At 44.3% G+C, this 19,093-nt stretch overlaps 1 protein-coding gene across 1 annotated transcript in view; it reads left to right on the forward strand.

Annotated features, from left to right (window-relative positions):
- The window catches only part of bop1 (BOP1 ribosomal biogenesis factor), an 81,820-nt gene that overhangs the window by 60,254 nt on the left and 2,473 nt on the right, over window positions 1–19,093 (forward strand). Inside the window, exons 4-13 of the mRNA XM_072675008.1 lie at window positions 1,113–1,267; window positions 1,575–1,692; window positions 4,178–4,279; window positions 5,048–5,260; window positions 5,677–5,838; window positions 6,734–6,814; window positions 8,393–8,462; window positions 15,806–15,938; window positions 17,016–17,196; window positions 18,347–18,638. Coding sequence (XP_072531109.1) covers window positions 1,113–1,267; window positions 1,575–1,692; window positions 4,178–4,279; window positions 5,048–5,260; window positions 5,677–5,838; window positions 6,734–6,814; window positions 8,393–8,462; window positions 15,806–15,938; window positions 17,016–17,196; window positions 18,347–18,638 — 1,507 coding nt within the window. The remainder of the gene's footprint in view (window positions 1–1,112; window positions 1,268–1,574; window positions 1,693–4,177; window positions 4,280–5,047; window positions 5,261–5,676; window positions 5,839–6,733; window positions 6,815–8,392; window positions 8,463–15,805; window positions 15,939–17,015; window positions 17,197–18,346; window positions 18,639–19,093) is intronic.

Genomic DNA, 19,093 nt, shown 5'->3' on the forward strand with positions numbered 1-19,093 from the left:
AGATCCAAATGCTTGGGTGACCAAATTTTTGATTTCAGTAAAGAGGACACTGGAACAGACTGGTATCCACTTTAGTTAGGATGTAGTGGCTGGGGGGTTTCATGTAGACCCAAGTTTTAAGACTGTGTCTGTGTGTGTCTGTGTGTGTAGTGAGGGTGTAAGTATCACAAACCCTGCAGCTACTACTATTAATAAACCTTAATACACTGTTTTATGCCAAAACCAATAAAAGGCCTTAATATCCTCTATGACCCAATCAGCTCCTTTCTGTTCAACCTACAACTGAAACCCCTCTAGAGCCACGACATCCTAACTACAGTGGAGACCCGTGTCTACCTCAGAGCTGGGCAATGTAACGATAGTTTATTGTATGGTGATAAATTTGGTTATTGTGATGCACTGTGCTTTTCTCAGCATGTCGGGGAAATGGTCACTGCTTAATAAACACTGAGCTGCACGTTTCATTACAAACCGAGAGGTTAGTCTGGGTTTACTGGAGGAAGAATAAAAGTACAGTCTGTACTGGAGAGTATCTGAATAGTGTTTTTAAAGAATCTGGTGCTTTTGGTCTGTGATTGTGTATCACGATATATAGTGTAAATTGTGAAAATGTAAATATTGTGATACTATTTTATATTGTAATACTATTTTTTTACCATATCACCCAGCTCCAGTCTAGCGTTCTGGGGCCAGTATTATGGTTAGGACCAAGGTAAAGCCAGGTTTAGATGTTGGGTTGCTGTTAGGATTCGGGGGCATTATGTTTAATTGATCTTGATTTCATTGAAAGTAAGTTGGAGAGAAGTTGTGTATCTACAAAGCCTCTAACGTCTAATATCCAAATAAAGGGTTAGCCAACATTCATAGTCTAGACTGATTAATGACTAGGGGGATGATATTGAAAGTCTGGGTGGTTTCAGATGAAACCTGGTCTGTAAGTCTGAGTAGAGAGGGGTGGAGCGTGATGGAGGTGTTGGTGTGTTTGTTTCTGTAGCTGTAGGAATGGATGCTGAACTGTCCTTCTGCAGTGCTGACTCTCTCTCTCTCTCTCTCTCTCGCTCTCTCTCTCTCTCTCTCTCTCTCTCTCCCCTTGTCTGGCTCTGTGCTCACAGGATATTCGCAACACCGTGGGCAACATTCCAATGGAATGGTACAAAGATTATCCCCACATCGGCTACGACCTGGACGGCAAGAAAATCTTCAAGCCAATCAGGAACAAGGATGAGCTGGACGAGTTCTTGGACAAGATGGAGAATCCTGATTACTGGTGAGAACAGACTGCGACCCAGCTGAAAAGCACAGAACCTGCGTTTGAAGAGCTTAGTCCTAAAACCCTGTGTAACCTGTCCATTCCCACCATCTGGATTATGGGTTATGATGGGTACACAGTCATGTGCACGCTGTTCCAGTGCTGCAGGAGCAATGGTTTTACTGTTACTGTGGGAAGAGAAGGTCCACTCCCACCACCCTGTCACACACCAACATTTAGTTTTTAGTGGATTTTGCAGATAAAGCATTTATTTATTACGGTCATCAGTTGAGTTCCTCTTGCTGTCTTCCTCTGTTGCTGCTAGGCGCACGGTCCATGACAAGATGACTGGCACAGACGTCCGTTTGTCAGACGAGCAGGTGGATCTGGTGCACCGTCTGCAGCAGGGCAAGTTTGGTGACGTGAACTTCAATGAGTACGAGGTAACAGACCCACACATTTACACAAGATCATCATCACTGAAGTGTTGTTTGCTCAGTAAAGCCTGAGTCAGACATTTCTAACTGATTCATTGACTCTGCATTAAGCTTCATTCATTATCTTTATTGGAGCGTAATTGGAGTGATTTATCTAAAGATCACTAATTATGGCATTATTAGTTGTAATAATACACACTAAATACCTTATTGCCACCCTGTTATGCACATTATTGAGCATCAGATATTTGTATTATTATTGGCGTTATTAGTGTGTAGTTGGCAGCTCCTGGGTTCATATGGGTTCTAGATAGTCCTGGTTATATAGTCTAGCTATGGGCTTATTGCTCTTATGATGTTAATAAGAGATTATTAATCACGAATACATTAAGATGTGTTCTATATTCTCCTCACCATATTTCTCCACACCAGATGTGCAAATGCACACACACAGCTTGTCTAGTCCCTGTAGAGAAGTACTGCCAATAGAATAGGACTCTCTGGAGCAGATATACATCATGAGCTTGTTGGAACCATGCTGCCTAATGCCAGATGGTCCTCGCTTTAATACTTTTTGGATTAGTTGGGGAGTTGATGATGAGGTGGGGAGGTGATCATCCAACATCCTGACCTCACTAATGCAATGCAATCAAATCCTCACAGCAATGCTCCTCCAAAATCTAGTAGAAAGTCTTCTTTCCTGGACAGTAGAGGCAGTTACTCCAACAGAAGCAGGAGAAACTCTTTTAAACACCCTTAATTTAATCAATAAGCAGATGTCCCAATACTTTTGTCCGTAGAGTGTATTAATAAAGGTCATAATGGGTAAAGATCATTTTTTTTCTGTATTTCTTATTTCTCTCCCCTGTGAGCTGCCTGAGCCACAACAGCCCAGTCTCCAGTGCTCCCACCAGCAGTGAGCGAAGAGCCCAGTGTGTTTACACTCCTGCAGTTAGTCTCGTTTAGGGGGAAACTGTGCAGCTACGTCTGTCCTCGGCAGGCAGACTGCACACGCAATAATGCAGTAATGTCACAATGCCGTCATGGTCATTAGCGGCCTGCCGGAGTGTTCTTTATTAGCATTGGTGCTAATTGTCTGTTAGCTTGTGATGCAGAGAAAACAGGCAGTGAGGCACTTTACACTCGAGGTTGCGTGTAATCAGTAGGGCGAACAGAGACCTCAGACACACTTTAAAGGGGATTATGGGCAGAGTCTGAAAAAGCCACCTGTCCTCTGGGACGTGGAGGGATGTAAAATCTGTGTGTTGTGTCTGAAGATGTTGATGGTCCAGATGTTCTCGTTTATGTTTTACTCACGTCTGCTCCTAATTCCATGCCAGTGTTTAGCACCGAGCACAACATTCACAGTCTGTGCAACAAGTCTCCAGGGTTTGAGTGTGCTTCTTTTTTTTTAATATCTAGAAGGGGTTTTAGCCAGAGCACCCTGACCAGCATTCTCACACCGGTCACACAGCACCCAACAAAATAGCAGATCTCTATTACTGAGAAATGGGCTGTGATGAAGGCTTGTGTGTGCTTCAGAGAGACCTTCTGCCATTGTCCTTACGGTGCTGTTGATTCTTACATCGTCTTCAAGGACTCAGGAAATGCACGAGAAGGATTTGAAGAAGACGTGGCTGTTGATCATCTCTGTGATGAGCTGGGAAATGAAGGCCGAGCTGGTTTTAGTATTTAATTTTCATTTGCACCAGAACAGCGCCACCAGCCAGCCTCGGAAAATGGATGCACCTGATATGAGGCAGCGAAACAGCAGTTACAGTGAACTGGTGGTTGTTCCATGTTGAACATGTCCGGACGAACACGAGCAGCTGGGGCGCACCACCCAAACATTAGTGCTTGTTGGTGTTCATCCCGTCGGTTCAGTGGGTTAGGGTTCAGTCTCTTTAAAAGCTTACTGAGCTCCTGAGCGGTGCAGCTGTGTGAAGCCTTGACACCATTTACAGAAGATCACAGGTTAGCAGTTAGCATTCTCCTCCGAACACATTCCTCTGTCCAGTGGTGTTTGGTGTGGGGCAACAGAGAAAACCGCTACCTGCCAGTGAGCATGTGGGAGACTGGGGTTCGAGTCCTGGTCTGGGTGACTATCCTGCTCTACACTAATAAGACTCTTGGCTTGGGCAAGATTCTTAACGCTACCTTGGTCCATACTGGACTCATAAGAAACGCTGTAAGTCACTCTGGAGAAGAGTGTCAGGTAAATATCATAAGTGGAGATGTAATGTGGCTGAATCAGTACACCCAAGTCACCACAGTTTGGTACAACAGCAAAAAAAAAAAAAAAAACACCCCCAAAAATACATAAAACGAACTCATTAATGTTCATTAATTCTGAACAGACCATCTAAACTGGAGGGAAAATTAGGGGTGAAAATAAATAAATAAACAATAATAATTAAATATGTATATTGTTCTTGTTTGTATGTGTTTTACTTTTTTTGTCTCTTAATCTCTTTGCTTCCTTTTCTCTCAGCCTGCAATTGACTTCTTCTCCAACGAAGTGATGATCCACCCAGTGACCAACAGGCCAGAGGACAAGCGCAGCTTCATCCCCTCTCTCATCGAGAAGGAGAAGGCAAGACCCCCTCCTCACTGTTCTCTCCTGCCCCTGTGTCTCATTCCCAGCTTCTAGAGTAAATCAGTATTTCTGTTTACTGCGTGAACCACAGCGGAGGTTAGAGGAGAAGACTCATGTTTCAAGGGTTGGGCTTCTAGCTGTCTGCATCTGTACGGCATTAGCTATAATGATTCCCACACTTTTTTCCCTCTTATTTAAGTGGAAGGGGCTCTGAAACTCTGCAGTAATGGGCTTCTGAAATTGGAAGCTAAAAGAAATTGAACCCACAAACTTTTTAGTAAAAATTCTTTAAAATAAAGTATAAAAAGTGGTTTAGGCACTCTAGCATGTGTGTGTGTGTGTGTGTGTGTGTGTGTGTGTGAGATGGAAATAAGTAATTGGTGTCATTCTGTGAACTTTACATTAGTGCTCCAAATAACCTACTCCATGTCCAAATGTTTGTGGACACCCCTAAAATTTCAGTTAACAAATGTTAACATAAATATATTTGGCATTTTGTACAATAATGTTTGCTAGCATAGAAAGACATTAGCCAGCCACAAAACCTTTAACCCTATAACACTTTTGAATGTGGGTTGAATGATTGTTACTCCAAAATCGCCAGTTACTCCAACTAAAGCAGGATCAGCTCTTTTCAATACTCTCGATTTTAGAAGAAACAACAAATGCGCTGGTGTCCCAATACTTCTGTCCATATAGTATATATTGGTCTTGAGGCTCCCGATGTTTGTTTTATTCAGCTTTTTGCTCTTGTTGTGGTTCTAGGTTGGGAAGTTGGTTCACGCCATTAAAATGGGTTGGATCAAGCCCCGCAGGCCCAAGGAGACCGCACCCCAATACTACGACCTGTGGGCAAAGGAGGACCCCAACGCCATCCTGGGACGCCACAAAATGCACGTACCTGCCCCAAAGATGAGACTGCCGGGTCATGAAGAGTCGTACAACCCCCCTCCAGAGTACCTGCTAACGGAGGAAGAGGTCTTGCCTCTCTTTTTTTTCTGCTTTTAGTCTTTGGTTCATTTCAGAACTTCATGCAGACGCTTCACACATGAGACTCGTTCCCAATCTGAGGTTTCCAGAATTTGCCTGAAGGAGATTTGCTTGTAGTTTGCATGCTGAGTGTAAGCACTTAGAACAGGTGCGTCTTCACCGAGCAGTGAGCCTCTATTTTTTACTCTCCGCTTACTAGCCTGTCTGTAGAGTCCTAGAGGTCACAGAGTTTTACAGAGTTGTCCTTTAGCGGAGACCGTTTTATTAACCCTTTCATTTACTTGGAAAAAGTGAGCATACTGGGCTTCTGGGTGATTTACCTAGCCTTGCTACATTCAGTCAGAACGTGGTTTTAATCAAATGTGAACCTTTCGTCAATACGGTCTATATTTTTCCTTTCTCAGAGGCTGGCATGGGAGCAGCAAGACCCCGAGGACCGGAAGCTGAGCATCCTGCCCCAGAAGTACCCCTGCCTGCGCGCTGTGCCCGCCTTCTCGCGCTTTATTCATGAGCGGTTCGAGCGCTGCCTCGACCTCTACCTGTGCCCCCGGCAGCGCAAAATGAGGGTAGGTTACATCAGCATCGAGTTTCTCATCATTGTAATTCTATACACTGTGAGCCAAAACATTATGACCACCTGCATAATACACATTGCAGCCCACTTCCTCCACAAGACCTCTGAAAGGTGTCCTGTAGTATGACACCAAGATGTTAGCAGCTGATCCTTATAGTTGTCCTGTAAGTTGCATTCCAGCACATCCCACAGTGAACGGTGCACACATACCCAGCCGTCAGGACTCAGCAGACGATGTAATTGGATCATCAGTGTTGATTAGCTGCTTTTTTTTTTTGTTTTTTTTGTATATAACGCTATCTATGTCTTCATCATTTACAGTCACGTAAGCACTGTGAATTCATAGTAGCTCACAAACACCCAAAATGAGTGCTAGGATGCTAGGGTCGGTCCATATACTTCTGTGACAGACTAACATTTTGGCACATCGTTCACTGAGGAGAAAACATCTTGTGTAGAAGCAGACAGTTCCTTATAAACATCCACTGTTTTGTAGCTTGTTAAGATCAAGTTTGTATCAATGCTGCATCACATCCTCCGTTCACATGTCGCTTTCTTCTCCTCATGAGGTCACGTGGCTGAAAAAGATGAAAGGCACTATAATGCTTGCATGCCAGTAACACCCCCCCCCCCCCCCCCCCCCCAAGGGGTTTGTACCCCTCTGCAAACGATTGTTTGTCTGTCACTCTGGTCTTTACACCTGACCATATCTGCCATCACGTCAACTGCAAGAACTGACAGTTTAGTTAGTTAGAAGATTAGGATGTTCTGTAATCTGTAGCAGAGCTGTTTTATTCATTAACTCTTCGTTTAAGCTTCCCTGTGTTCAGGAAAGCACTGAGATGAAAAGTGTCTGAAAGTGATCGGTCATCTCCTCCCTCTTTCAGGTGAATGTGAATCCAGAGGACTTGATTCCCAAGCTGCCCAAACCCAAAGACCTACAGCCCTTCCCCACCACCCAGTCACTGGTAAGAGAACCCCAGTTCAGGACCTTCGCTCATAAGCAGCTCCGGGTGCTGATGTACACGCAGAGTCCTCTCCTTGCTCGTCCTCCCTCCTCCTCCTCTTGGCCGCTCTGTGAAGGCGGTCTCTGAAGGAGGGGGTCTGGGTATGGCAAGTTCAGACTTTAGTGGATGCTGAAATGGAAGAAAGCTTTTTACTGTATTTGGGTGGCATGGCTCGAAGGGGGGGTAGGGGGGGATCAAAGGAGAAGGATTCCTGTTTTTAAACTGTTCTGACACTTTTCAGACAGCCCAGCCTGTAAAACCAGCCACACTTAAACCGACCGTTAGTCTGTTGTTGTTTTGGACTGGAAGTAGAGGGGCTCCAAATGTCTGGGTGGCAATGGATTAATGGGAAGTAACGGACTCACACCCTGAAAAGCTGCTTCATTTGTCCTCGAATAATCTCTCTGAACTTGCGTCCGCCTGCGCATGGGTTTTACATCTCAGCAGCGGTTCTCTTAAAGCCTTATTAAATGTGAGTATCGTTGGTAGGTGACAGATTTTAATGAGGTTAAGCTTCTTAGCTCATGAAACTACTGCTAACCTTAAAGCATGTCCACAACGTTGCACATTTAATAGAATCAGGTGGCCAGAAATAGGAAAATTTCACATATTAGCAGGAATTAAAACCTTGCTCTGATTAAAAACTGCAATGACTCAAATTCAAATTCACTGAAGATTTCATACATAATTCCTTTTAAAGATTAAGATTAATTCTACTGTGAAAATAATAAGCTTTAATGAGCATGTTGTATGTAGTATCAGTATTAACCGTTCCGAGCTTCATTAGTTGTTAAGCCTGTTTATTTCGCATGTTTTGAAATTACATCATTTTTATTCAGTTTTTGATGACGGTCTAAATTATGGAGCTTTAAATGCATTTTATGTTTCAGAATAGACATTTTTACAATAAACAATCTGAATCAGGCTATTATCATATATTTGCTGTATTGCCCACCCCTAGAGTCTCTCACTTTAAGCCTTTTACCCTCTCCCCAGATGTGTCTTTCTATTGGGATTATACATAAATGTCTACCAACTGTAAATTATACCGTTATGAGAGTGAGGAATTTGTGTATGGGCTCATACTTCAAAGGGTTAATAGTATATCTTATTTTTTAATACATTGTATTTTATTTAGAGTGAAACATAAACTTATAATTGATATGAATTATAATTAATTATAATTAATTTAATAATCATTTGAATAAAAATAGTGTTGCTGTCATGCTAAACCTTGTATCTCCTTTTTCAATTTTATGACCATATGAATCGGTCAGTTGTTCTTTATATTCAAGGTTTTTGTGTGACGACAACATTTTATTATTATATTTAAATATATTGTGTTCTGTATTTAAGTTTTTGGGGTGTTTTTTTTATTATTATTATCATGTCTGTTATAGCTCTGGCTTTAGTGACTGTAGAACAGTCTGCCTAGTCTAGAACTTCTAGAAGCTGCAGCTGAAGAGCGGAAGGGGATTACTAACAGGGGGATAGACATCTCTGACTGTTTCACATGACCGCTTCCTGTTCCCTCTCCAGGTATACCGTGGCCACACCAGTCTTGTGCGCTGCCTCAGTGTCGCCCCCACTGGACAGTGGCTGGTATCAGGTCAGTCTCTTCAAAGCTATTTACTGACATTGGCTCGTATGTTGTATTTGACCTCCATGAGACTGGTCTTGTAGAACAGTGTGCACTGCAGGATGGAAAACACTGTAAATTAAGACCTCAACAGGGACGATAACTGGCTTTTATGATCGAGGTTCTTCAGAATGTTCTTGCTGTTCCTCCTCCACCACCACAAGCCTGAACTGCTGATACCACAGCAGTACATAAGTAGCTGCTTAATGAGACCCCAAGCCCCCGCCGTAATGTCTTGGTTTGTGCTAGGCGGGCCCGTCTGCAGACGTCTGGACCTGCAGTTGGAGTGGCTTGCGGGACTAGGGCAAGTGAAGATGATGAGCACAGAGATGGCCCATGTTTTACTGGCACTGCTCAGACCAGATAAATCAATCACAGCTAGTTCATGAGTCGTCTTCCCTCTCCTCTCCTCTCTGGACTGAATTTTCTCTTTTTTCCACAGAACTTTACGGGTTTTGGCAGCGTGGATTTTATTGTTAGTCGCTCTGGGAAGTCAGATGGGAAAAAGACTTCATTCATGCTGCTGCCATTCGGGTCTTAATGGTTCTCTGGGGGGTTTGGGAGTGTTTGTTTTAGTCTGTTGTGAGTCAGACCTCAAACAATGACAACAAACAACAAATTAGCCATGGGCAGAACTGGGCCCTGATTGATCTGTGCTTCTGTAATCGCTGGATTTACGGTTCTCCTTTTTAATGGATCTAGAACCTGCTTCGGCTATTGAAAGCTTTATAATAAAAAAAAATCTTTAACTTATTAAAAAAAACCACACTGATCCCAGACCTGTGTCTAAAAGCCCAGTCCTACCAAATACTGCTGCAAGGGTTGCAGAAAACACAAGGGTGCGTCCCAGCTGTGTATTAATTAGTAATACTAACTAGTGCTAGAGTATGGAGTCTACTTAAAAGTGTCAAAGTTGAGTATACTCCAAATATTTATGATTCATACTTGGAACCATTTGGTTTGTGAGTGTGGTTTTAATGGACATTATTGTCCCACAATGCAATTCTATAAAACTATAATACTTGTATGTTGGCATAGCAGCGCTTCATCACTTCCAGTTAGTACTAAATGGGTTAGTATTATTACATGTAATTACAAGTATTACATAAATATTAATACTATTAATTAGGATCAATACTTAGTTAATACTTACTAACCTGCCAAACCAGCACTATTAAAATATAGATGAAAGCCAGAACCTAGCGATCAGCAGGCCTGGCTCGTGGGCTGTGTCCCAATTGCAAACTTCACACTAATACTATAAGGTATAGTCTATATACTAATCTTAATCGAGTGGGTTAGTGTATTAATATTTTGTGGATTAACTGACATAGTAATCAGTATAGTCTATACCTGCTGGTGTTAGTGTGTAGTGTGCAGCTGGGACCAAGCCCAACTACTTCTGTTCCCAGCTCAGGAGCCAGGTCTGTGGATCGTTACCGTCGCTAGGTTTGGGTTTCTTTAGATATATAAATGCAGGCTATAATTGAGTAGTTTTTTCTCAGTAGGATTGACCATCTGATTGCCATTAGCCTCGGGGACATAAAATATATGAAAGAACCGTGGTCGAATAGGAGTCGTTTTAATAACACCGAGGCCGAGCCGGTTCCTCTGCGCTCTGGCGAAGGGAGTGGTGGGGCCAAAGCCACAGAAACCAAATGATATCCCTACAGTATGAAAATGTGGTCACATTTGCTGGGCTGATTTGACTGAGGTGGCCTAGGTAACAATATCAGCATGTCTATTAGAAACTAAATGCTGGAGCTTTCCTCTTTAATCCGTCTCCAATCCAGTTCAGATCTTGGCTTGTTTGTGTTCGGACACTCTGCTGTAAATAAAGCAGAGAAGACTCTCTGATGACCACCTGAGTAGGTCGATATTAAGGTCACATGGGCGCATGAGCACATAGGATGAGGGATGGATGTAGATAGGGGTGGAGAGAGAGAGAGTGAGATTACTGGGGGGAGGTTCGGGGCAGCGGGAGGAGAAGCTGGCAGCAATTTAGTGGCAATATCTGCTAAGCCGTCCATAACAAAGGACTCCATAAAGCCCATATGCAAAACCACTACAGTCGGGGCCGCTCTTTTGTCTTGCTGTAAAATATATTAAACCAGTAATAAAACGTCCTTTCCCACAGTAAAAAAAAGGCAGTTGACAACCTCCCAGGCATTACAACCCCTCTCACCCCAGGCCTGTGCCCCCCTCCCATAACCCCACATTTGTTTTTCTGTTTATGTATTTAATTGATGTGATCTGTTTTGTGTGTGTGCGTGCGTGTGCATGCGTGTGTGTGTATAGTGGAGTTTAATTGTGACTGCTTTGTCCCGGGCTTCACTGATCCTACAGTCTGCCAGCTTTGACGTTTAGCTGAGTTTTAGGAGTTTTAGGAGCTGTAGCTGAGAGCAGATTGGAAAATGTTGATGTTCTTCTGCCAGTGTCTGTAAAACCCCCAGACAAATTAGTTATGAAAAGGAGAAACTTGTTTCAGGAAACTTGAGGATTTTGTTTCTTGTGTTGTACAACTCCAGAAGGACGCCCCCCACACAAGCGTTCTCCCTCTGAAGATTAGCAGCCCTGGTTGGGTTTTTGTCTTAAGCGATCGTTCAACAGCACTGACCAACAAACTCCTCCTCCTCCTCCTCCTCGACGTCGTCGTCCTCGTCGTTGTCGTTGTATGGCGGTGCCTGTTGACAACTTTAAGAGCCGAGCCAGAATAAGAGAGCTCCCTTTTTCCCCGCATTCCACACTAACTATGTGGAAACAGAGGGATGAAGAGCAGCGGTTTAACCCCTTCCTCAAGAGGACGTTCAGGACAGCTTGAGAATTTGGGTCATTTTCACAGCAGAAAGCCAGAACCAAGGTTAGACCCAGCTTTAGCACCCCATTGTGCTCATTTGATCCGGTTAGTTTAGTGCGCTCACATGATGCATCTCCTCTGTAGCTGTATCTTCCTGTACTGGTCACTGATTGGTTTGTAGAGGGACGCGAGTCTGACGTGGGTGTGCTGTCAGATTGAGTAGAGTGATTTGGTTCCACTAATCTGCTGATTTTACAGCGTTACTTCCAGCAGAACCAACTTCAAGCTCAGAACTCCAGAAAAGCTCCGGTTCACCAAATGAACAAGCTCCTCCTGCAGCAGTTATATCACCGCCCCCAAACAGACCCGCCCCCATGTTCCCCCGCCGCTCAGTTTTACTGCTTTTCCGCTTCCTCTATGGTTGACTGGGTGATGATGGTCTGCTTCAACTTCCTGTAACTGGTCTGAAAGTCTGAACCGTGTGAGAGAAGTGTTCTCACACTGCAAACCGGCCCTTTGGTCCGGACCATGGTCTGAGGTACAAAAGCACTCTAAAACTCTACTCCACTGCAGAGACAGCCTCCAGATAACCTCCCCTCGTCTGTGTCCGAATAATTTGCTAATTTGCTAATTTGCTCCTGTCTGCTCTCCTTGGATCTGCTGAACTGAGTAAATCTGAACTCAGTAAATCTGCTGGCAGAGCTGACCAGCCTCTGGATCCACATGAGTACCAGATCAGCAAAATCTAGGAGCGTATGTTTCAGTAAAGTATTCGGAAGCAGCCGGCCATCAGCAGTTCCTCCAGTTGCCGGACCTAAACCCTGCCTCACTGAGCTCCACAGTAAACCCATATTTCTATACAGACTGACCCCAAACTGACCCCAATACACACAAGTTCACACATTCACATTAATTCATACATTTACTGACTGAGAGACCGTTTCAGTTCAACGCCGACCTCTGGCCAGCAGATCTCTGGGTCGCAAATAAATAAATAAGTAAGCGTATTATCTGGGCAGCACACGGGTACAAACACTGCCATTGTTGCATGCTTACTTCCACCCCTTCACTAATCCGCATCCTCGCTCATATTTGTGGAAGTGTGAGTGTATCTCGTACTGGAGTGCTGACGTACAGAAATGCCTTAAAGGCTACTGGTTTCTGGGCTGCGCTGACCCCGTTTGCGCCACTGCCCAGCTGAATATAGGAGCGTCCATAAAGCTGGCAGCGCAAAAAGAAAAGCACAACTACAAATTAGTGGGGCGGAGACTGCAGATGTGAGGGGTCAGCAGCCGGCAGTTCTGAGGCTGAGCCTCCTTCAGCAGGACACACAGGAAACGCTTAGGCCTGTGAGCCGTGCAGCCCAATAAAACACACCACCACCATTCACCCATTCAGTGGCCAGGCCCGGGCAGGGAGGCGTTCTGGGACGAGATATTGGTGATTTTGCCTTTTTGGTGTGACGTCTGAGACACTTTTCCCCATCAGCACTGCGCTCGGAGTTGTTTGTGGGTCGAATCAGACTTTACTACGGCACAAGAACCCGTAAACCTGCACGTCCATGTGTGTTTAGACCTCCCCGCACATACATACACACACACACTCACAGTCCAGCGAGTGTCCGCTGCGAGTCTGGTTGGCCGTGCCAGAGAGATTTACGCTGGAGACCACAGCTATGTGTGCCAGACGGACCTCTGGGCCACGCTCTCCAGGCTGTCCCTGCTTTGCTATATCCGTCAGCATGGCGCTCACTACTTAAAAAGTGATTATGGTTTCAGGGATGTTACACTCCACCCTCCGGCCAGGACTGCCCTCCCCTCCCCCAGGTTGTTTTTTTCCTGCATTAACACATTTAGGTATGAGGGTTCGTGGGGGATGTTCTAGAGATGTGCTTGGTTGGAGTTGGGCCTTTCAGTGGACTAGTGTTGCGCAGTGTTGTTGGAGTTGTGGTGTTGCGGGTTTATCTTTCCCTTCGCATTTTACAGCCTCTCCAGCTCTGACTACAGCTTCCTCTAGTGGGCGGGGTTTATGTAAATATTAGGGTGTAAATATAACGAGTCAGGACTGTGATGTAACAGTTTGGGGGTTTGGGAATCGGCCTGTTTTCCAGCTCTGTTCTGGTTCTGCTGGAGGTTCTTCTGAAGGAGGAGCAGCCGAGTTCTGACCTCACTTTTCCACCATCTCCAGATAAACACAGTGCTCTGCTTTATGGCCCCTCTAAACAACTCCAATTAGAAATGGAGGCCAAACTATTTGAGACATTCCTGGCTGTGGTCTCCAATCTCATGCCTGGTGCCTGCGGTCCTCTGTCCTGTACAGGGTTGCAGAATTCCACCTCTACTTTTAACTCTCAACAGAAGGTCTCTCTGCAGTGGCGGCTCAGCGGTGTGAGCCTAATTACAGCAGCCAGGCTGCTAGAGGGAGTTTCTCTCCAGTGGAGGTACCGCAGCGGAGGAGAGCGTGATGAGTTATCACGCAGCAGAGCCGTGGTGAGGGGAGTGATGTAGGGCTAACAGAGCGCCTTTGTTGTGCCGGAACCCCTGGGTGCACGGGTCCTGTCAGGCTGCTGTGTTTGATGGGCTGCAGAGAGTCTGAAATCTTCAGCTCAGAGTGTCTGCTTTCCCTCAGCTGATGAACCATAGCCTGGCCAAAAACAACGGCGGGAGGCAGCCTGCTACACACACACACACACACACACACACAGTTAACACACACATTTCTGTAGATGGATATTGGAGTGTCACAGCATCAACAACAGAACTGTACAAAGCTCATTCATACACTATATTGACAAAAGTATTGGGACGCCTGCTCATTCATTATTTCTTCTGAAGTCAAGGGTATTAAAAGAGCTGATCCTGCTTCTGTTGGAGTAACTGTCTCTACTGTCCAGAGAAGAAGACTTTCTACTAGATTTTGGAGAAGGAGCATTGCTGTGAGGATTTGATTGCATTCACCAACAAGAGCATTAGTGAGGTCAGGATGTTGGATGATGATCACCACCCCACCTCAACTCCCCACCTAACCCCATCCAAAAGTACTGGATGTAGCTCCACCACCATCATTCCAGAGAACACAGCTCTTCCACTGCTCCACAGCTCCTCAATGCTGGGGGGCTTTATACCCCTCTAGCCCACGCCTGGCATTATTAGGCAGCATGGAGCCAATAGGGTCATGATGTTGATCTGCTCCAGAGAGTCCTATTCTATTGGCAGTACTTCTTCTCTACAGGGTCTAGACAAGCTGTGTGTGTGCATTTGCACATCTGTGTCAGCAATGGGTCCAACTTAAAGTAGTAGAGGGGGTGTCCAGACATTTGGTCATATAGTGTAGTATTTACAGTGTCTCTAAATATTACAGACATGAATGTATTGTTCCAGATTACCAATATTATTTTCAGACGGTAGTAGAAGTAGTCATTCTCAGTAATGCCCTTTATCCAAACAAAAAAGTGACAATCCGTTAACTCTCAACCAATCAAAAATGTGACGGGGGTTTTGAGTGTGGCGGGGGGTTTGAGTGTGTGGCGGGGGGTTTGAGTGTGTGGCGGGGGGTTTGAGTGTGTGGCGGGGGGTTTGAGTGTGTGGCGGGGGGTTTGAGTGTGACGGGGGGTTTGAGTGTGACGGGGTGGAGGGTTTGGTGCTAAAATGGTTAATGACTTTCCACACTAGCGAACATTACTGTGGAAAATGGTGTGCAGGAACAGGGCTGAGATCTGAAAGTACTGTTGTAATAATTAGAGAAGAATGATGATCTCACTTCTATTGAACTATGTGGTCGGTGGGTGTTACGTCCTCAATGATATCAGGAAGATTTATAGGATTGAATGAGGGACGACAAAATACTGCAATATTTAGAAATTATACACAATATTACAAAAAGTAATATATTGTAATCAAAAGTTCTATACTTATTTGTTCTATAGATGTGGGACATGACAAAATGCTGATGTTTGTCAAAAAACAAGTTTTAAATGTTATTTAAATTTTTTTTTAGAGTTAAATGTTAAATACATGTTTATTTATTAGTTACATTTGTATTGTTTTCCTAATTAATGATATTATCTGTGTATCTTTAAGATTTTGTTTTTTTAAATGCATTTCCAGTAGTTTTAGTGACTGTGTGTTACTGCCCTATTTAGTGGAGGCTTAGAATATTATGGGTTTTTTTTATGCTGGCCTTTAGGGTTAATCCTCTATATCTATGGTTGCCGTACTTCCTGCCCTGCATATTTAGTTTTTTACCCTCTTCCCAGCACAGCTGACCCAACTCCTCAACTAACAGGCCCTTACCGGGTTGAAGCAGGAGAACATTTAAATGACTAGACTAGGTTCTTCCCCTGGACCAGAGTTGGGAACCTCTGCTTTACAGAACCTAATGCCCAGAATGAGGGACTGAAATCAGCCTCCATTATAAAACTATACATTCATTTAATCCTCAAATATGACAAATTCAAGACTTCTACGACATCTGTTGCCTCTTGACCACAGCTTGTGCTTTGACCTCTTGACCCCAGGCTCAGACGACTGCACAGTGCGGTTCTGGGAGGTCAGCACGGCACGCTGCCTGAAGACCGTGGAAGTGAGCGGAGCTGTGAAGAGCGTGGCATGGAGTCCAAATCCTGCAGTGTGTCTGGTGGCCATCAGCTAGTAAGAGCCGTTCACTTACCCTTCAGTGTTAAATAAAGGTCTAGAACCTTTAGGTCTAGAAGGGATTTCTGGTTTCCCCCAAAGAACCTTTTAATGATGAAGCTATGAATAAGACATGAGCGTAAAGAACTTCTTTAAAGGTTTAAAGAACCTCTGAGTAATGTAATGGTTCTGTATCCGGTTTTATTTTACTGTTCTGCTAATTCAGCACAGCCTTCCCACTGAATTCACATCATTTTTAGATTTTAATCTCTGTTTCTTATGAAGAGTAATGAGTAAAGATCTGCTCCTCAGTGGCAGCCAGCAGAGCATGGGCTCTTCATCTGGTTCCTCTCAGGTTCTCTGCATTGATTATAAAGGAGATCACCAGCCTTTGTCTTTTGTTGTACTGTATAAATCAGCAGCACTGTACACTCGCACAACGCTGACCTGAGGACAGTGTTCTATTGCATTGCATCATAATGAGTGTGAATATATAAACTGAACACAGCAGTTAGAGGTAAAAGGCAGCGAATCACCAATATTATCATTATTAAGGGGGGGGGCATTTCCTGACTTGCTTAAAACCCTTTAAATCACAGTAAAATCACACAGTGCTCGCTGACTTCCTGTCCTCATAATGCGCTGACAGTACAGTTGGATGGAGAGAATGGAGAAATATAGAGAGGTTGAGCGAGCGAGAGAGAGAGAGGGGGAGATATTAGAAAGTGACGGTACAGCAGCATAGTATAAACATAGTAATCTTAAATCTGACTGATATACAGAGACATGAAGAGATCGAGCAGGCAGTAAATGAATATAGTGCTGCAGGAATGTGATATTCTGAATAATCTGGAATGATGGGCAGGGGCTGTTGTGTATGATGGTACACTCACACATACAGCAGTCTGACTAAGCAGTGTAGTGATGCCAGCTGTAGTTCATAAAGATAAGCAGTGCGAGATACTGTGTATATACATGCCTCAGCAACAGTGGCAGAGCCTAGAGATATTTTGAAGAATATTAAATATTATATTATTACTGGGAAAAAGTTTTATATCACAACTCTAACTGTAGAATCTGTCGGTCTGTGTGTAGTGGAGAGACGGTGGTCCTGCTGAACCCTGGGCTGGGGGATCGGTTGATCTGCAGCGCTACTGATCAGCTCATCTCCTCCTACGAGGAGCCGGAGGAAGCCAAAGAACAGTCAGTGGAGTGGACCGTCGCTGAGGGCAGCGATCATGAGCAGGGCCAGAGGCTCATTCTGAAACACCCCAAGGTACCCACAACACACACACACATGCACACACACACACACACACTACAGTATATTTTTTATATAATATAATATGTTTATATGTCTATGTGCATATATATTATATGTATCTAAATAAATCATGTGTGTATATGTGTATGTGACAAACTTTGATTTGATAGGAATGCATGCACTCATACACTGCACATTATAGTGACATGCAGCAATACACTCTTGTAAATTATAAAAATAAGAGTCATTTCAGTGGTTCTTTAAGGGATAACATAGAAGAACCACTTTTGGTTCCATAAAGATCCATATCTGTGATGGAGAGATGAGTGAGTGTGAATATCCTTTTGATAATTGAGAGACCTTCACTTCATGCTGAGGTTCTTCACCAGTTTATCCCTTTAAAGTCCGAACCATCAAATAATTGCCAGGAATTTTTTTGTTGTCTTTTTAAACTGGACAGTTTGTTTAACTTTCTGATGTAAATAAATAAATAACACTGTGTGTAGGACTTTTATTTTATATCATATTCGTTACAGTCATCATTTCTTTTCCTCACAACAGAACTGTTTAATCTTTATGCTCTGCGATGCCTTTAAAAGTGGAATCGCTCTAAGAATCATTAGAAGCAGCTTCATCTTTAGGAGTGTAACTGTTGTGGGGGGGCAGGAGTAGTTCACTTGCCAAGCTGGCAGCACCCCTCACTTCACAGGGTCAGTTCCCTCGATCTGGCGTCCTGCAGTAGCGGTGCCCTCAGTGAGTTCACACAGAGTTAGATGATGAAATTTTTGTTCCCTCCTCTTCTCTTCCCAGTGGAACTTCCGTGCCTCACGTGAGCCGCGGCCAGGAGGCTTTTAACTATTGGCAAAACCCACAAAGTTGCGGTCGTCTTTTTCCTGAAATGGAAAGAAATATAAGCCGCCTCCAGTGTCCAATTAAAACTGCTGGAAAAAAGAAAAGCCAGCTTACCAGTTGGCAGGCTGGTAGAGCCGAAGCTAGAATTAATAACGGCCATAAATTCAGTCTCGGGGTGTCTTTGAGGTTGTAATGGGATTAATGTCGGCGAGGATACTGCACAATGACTTTGACCCTTGACTTCTGTGTCGTAACACCACCCTCCCTCCCTCCCTCTCCCCCCTCTCCCCCCCCTCTTTCTCTCCGTCAGGCTGTAAGACAGGTAACTTGGCATGGCAAAGGTGACTACCTGGCCTGTGTCATGCCTGATGTCAGTAGCAACCTCCAGGTGGTGATCCACCAGGTCAGTAAGCGCCGCACACAGAACCCCTTCCGCAAGAACAAGGGCATGGTCCAGTGCGTCTCCTTCCACCCGATCCGCCCGTACTTCTTCGTGGCTACTCAGCGCCACATCCGCGTCTACAACCTCATCAAGCAGGAGCTCACCAAGAAGCTCATGACCAACTGCAAGTGGATCTCCAGTATGGCCATTCACCCAGGAGGTAGGTGTCCTCAGTTACAGTTAAGTATACGGGTCCAGTTAAAGAGCTCTGTTGGGAAGATGGGTCCAGTCCAAAAAGTGTTCAGAGCTAGGCAGTCCGCAGCTACGGTAAAGTGCACAGGTCAGGTTCAAGAGATGGAGCTTGAGCGTCTAGACCAGGACTGTCCAGTTCCTGACCTGGAGGGAAGGAGGCCAGTTTGGACTCAGGCTGGAGACCCTTGTGAAAGAGCTGGAATCTGCACTCCACAGAAGAACCACTTTTAGTTCCTTTAAGAACCATGTTTGTAACCTTTTAAAGGTGTGAGAAATTATCACTTAATATAAAGGTTCTTTACCAGCTTTGTCTCTTACACACATTTATTATTTATTATTTATTACAAACATGGTTCTTTCCGGAGCCAAAGTGGTTCTTCTTCTTCTACAACGTCGCTCATTTAAAGACAGTAAAACTGTGCT

The sequence above is a fragment of the Salminus brasiliensis genome, chromosome 3 (assembly GCF_030463535.1).
Source record: "Salminus brasiliensis chromosome 3, fSalBra1.hap2, whole genome shotgun sequence".
NCBI lineage: Eukaryota > Metazoa > Chordata > Actinopteri > Characiformes > Bryconidae > Salminus > Salminus brasiliensis.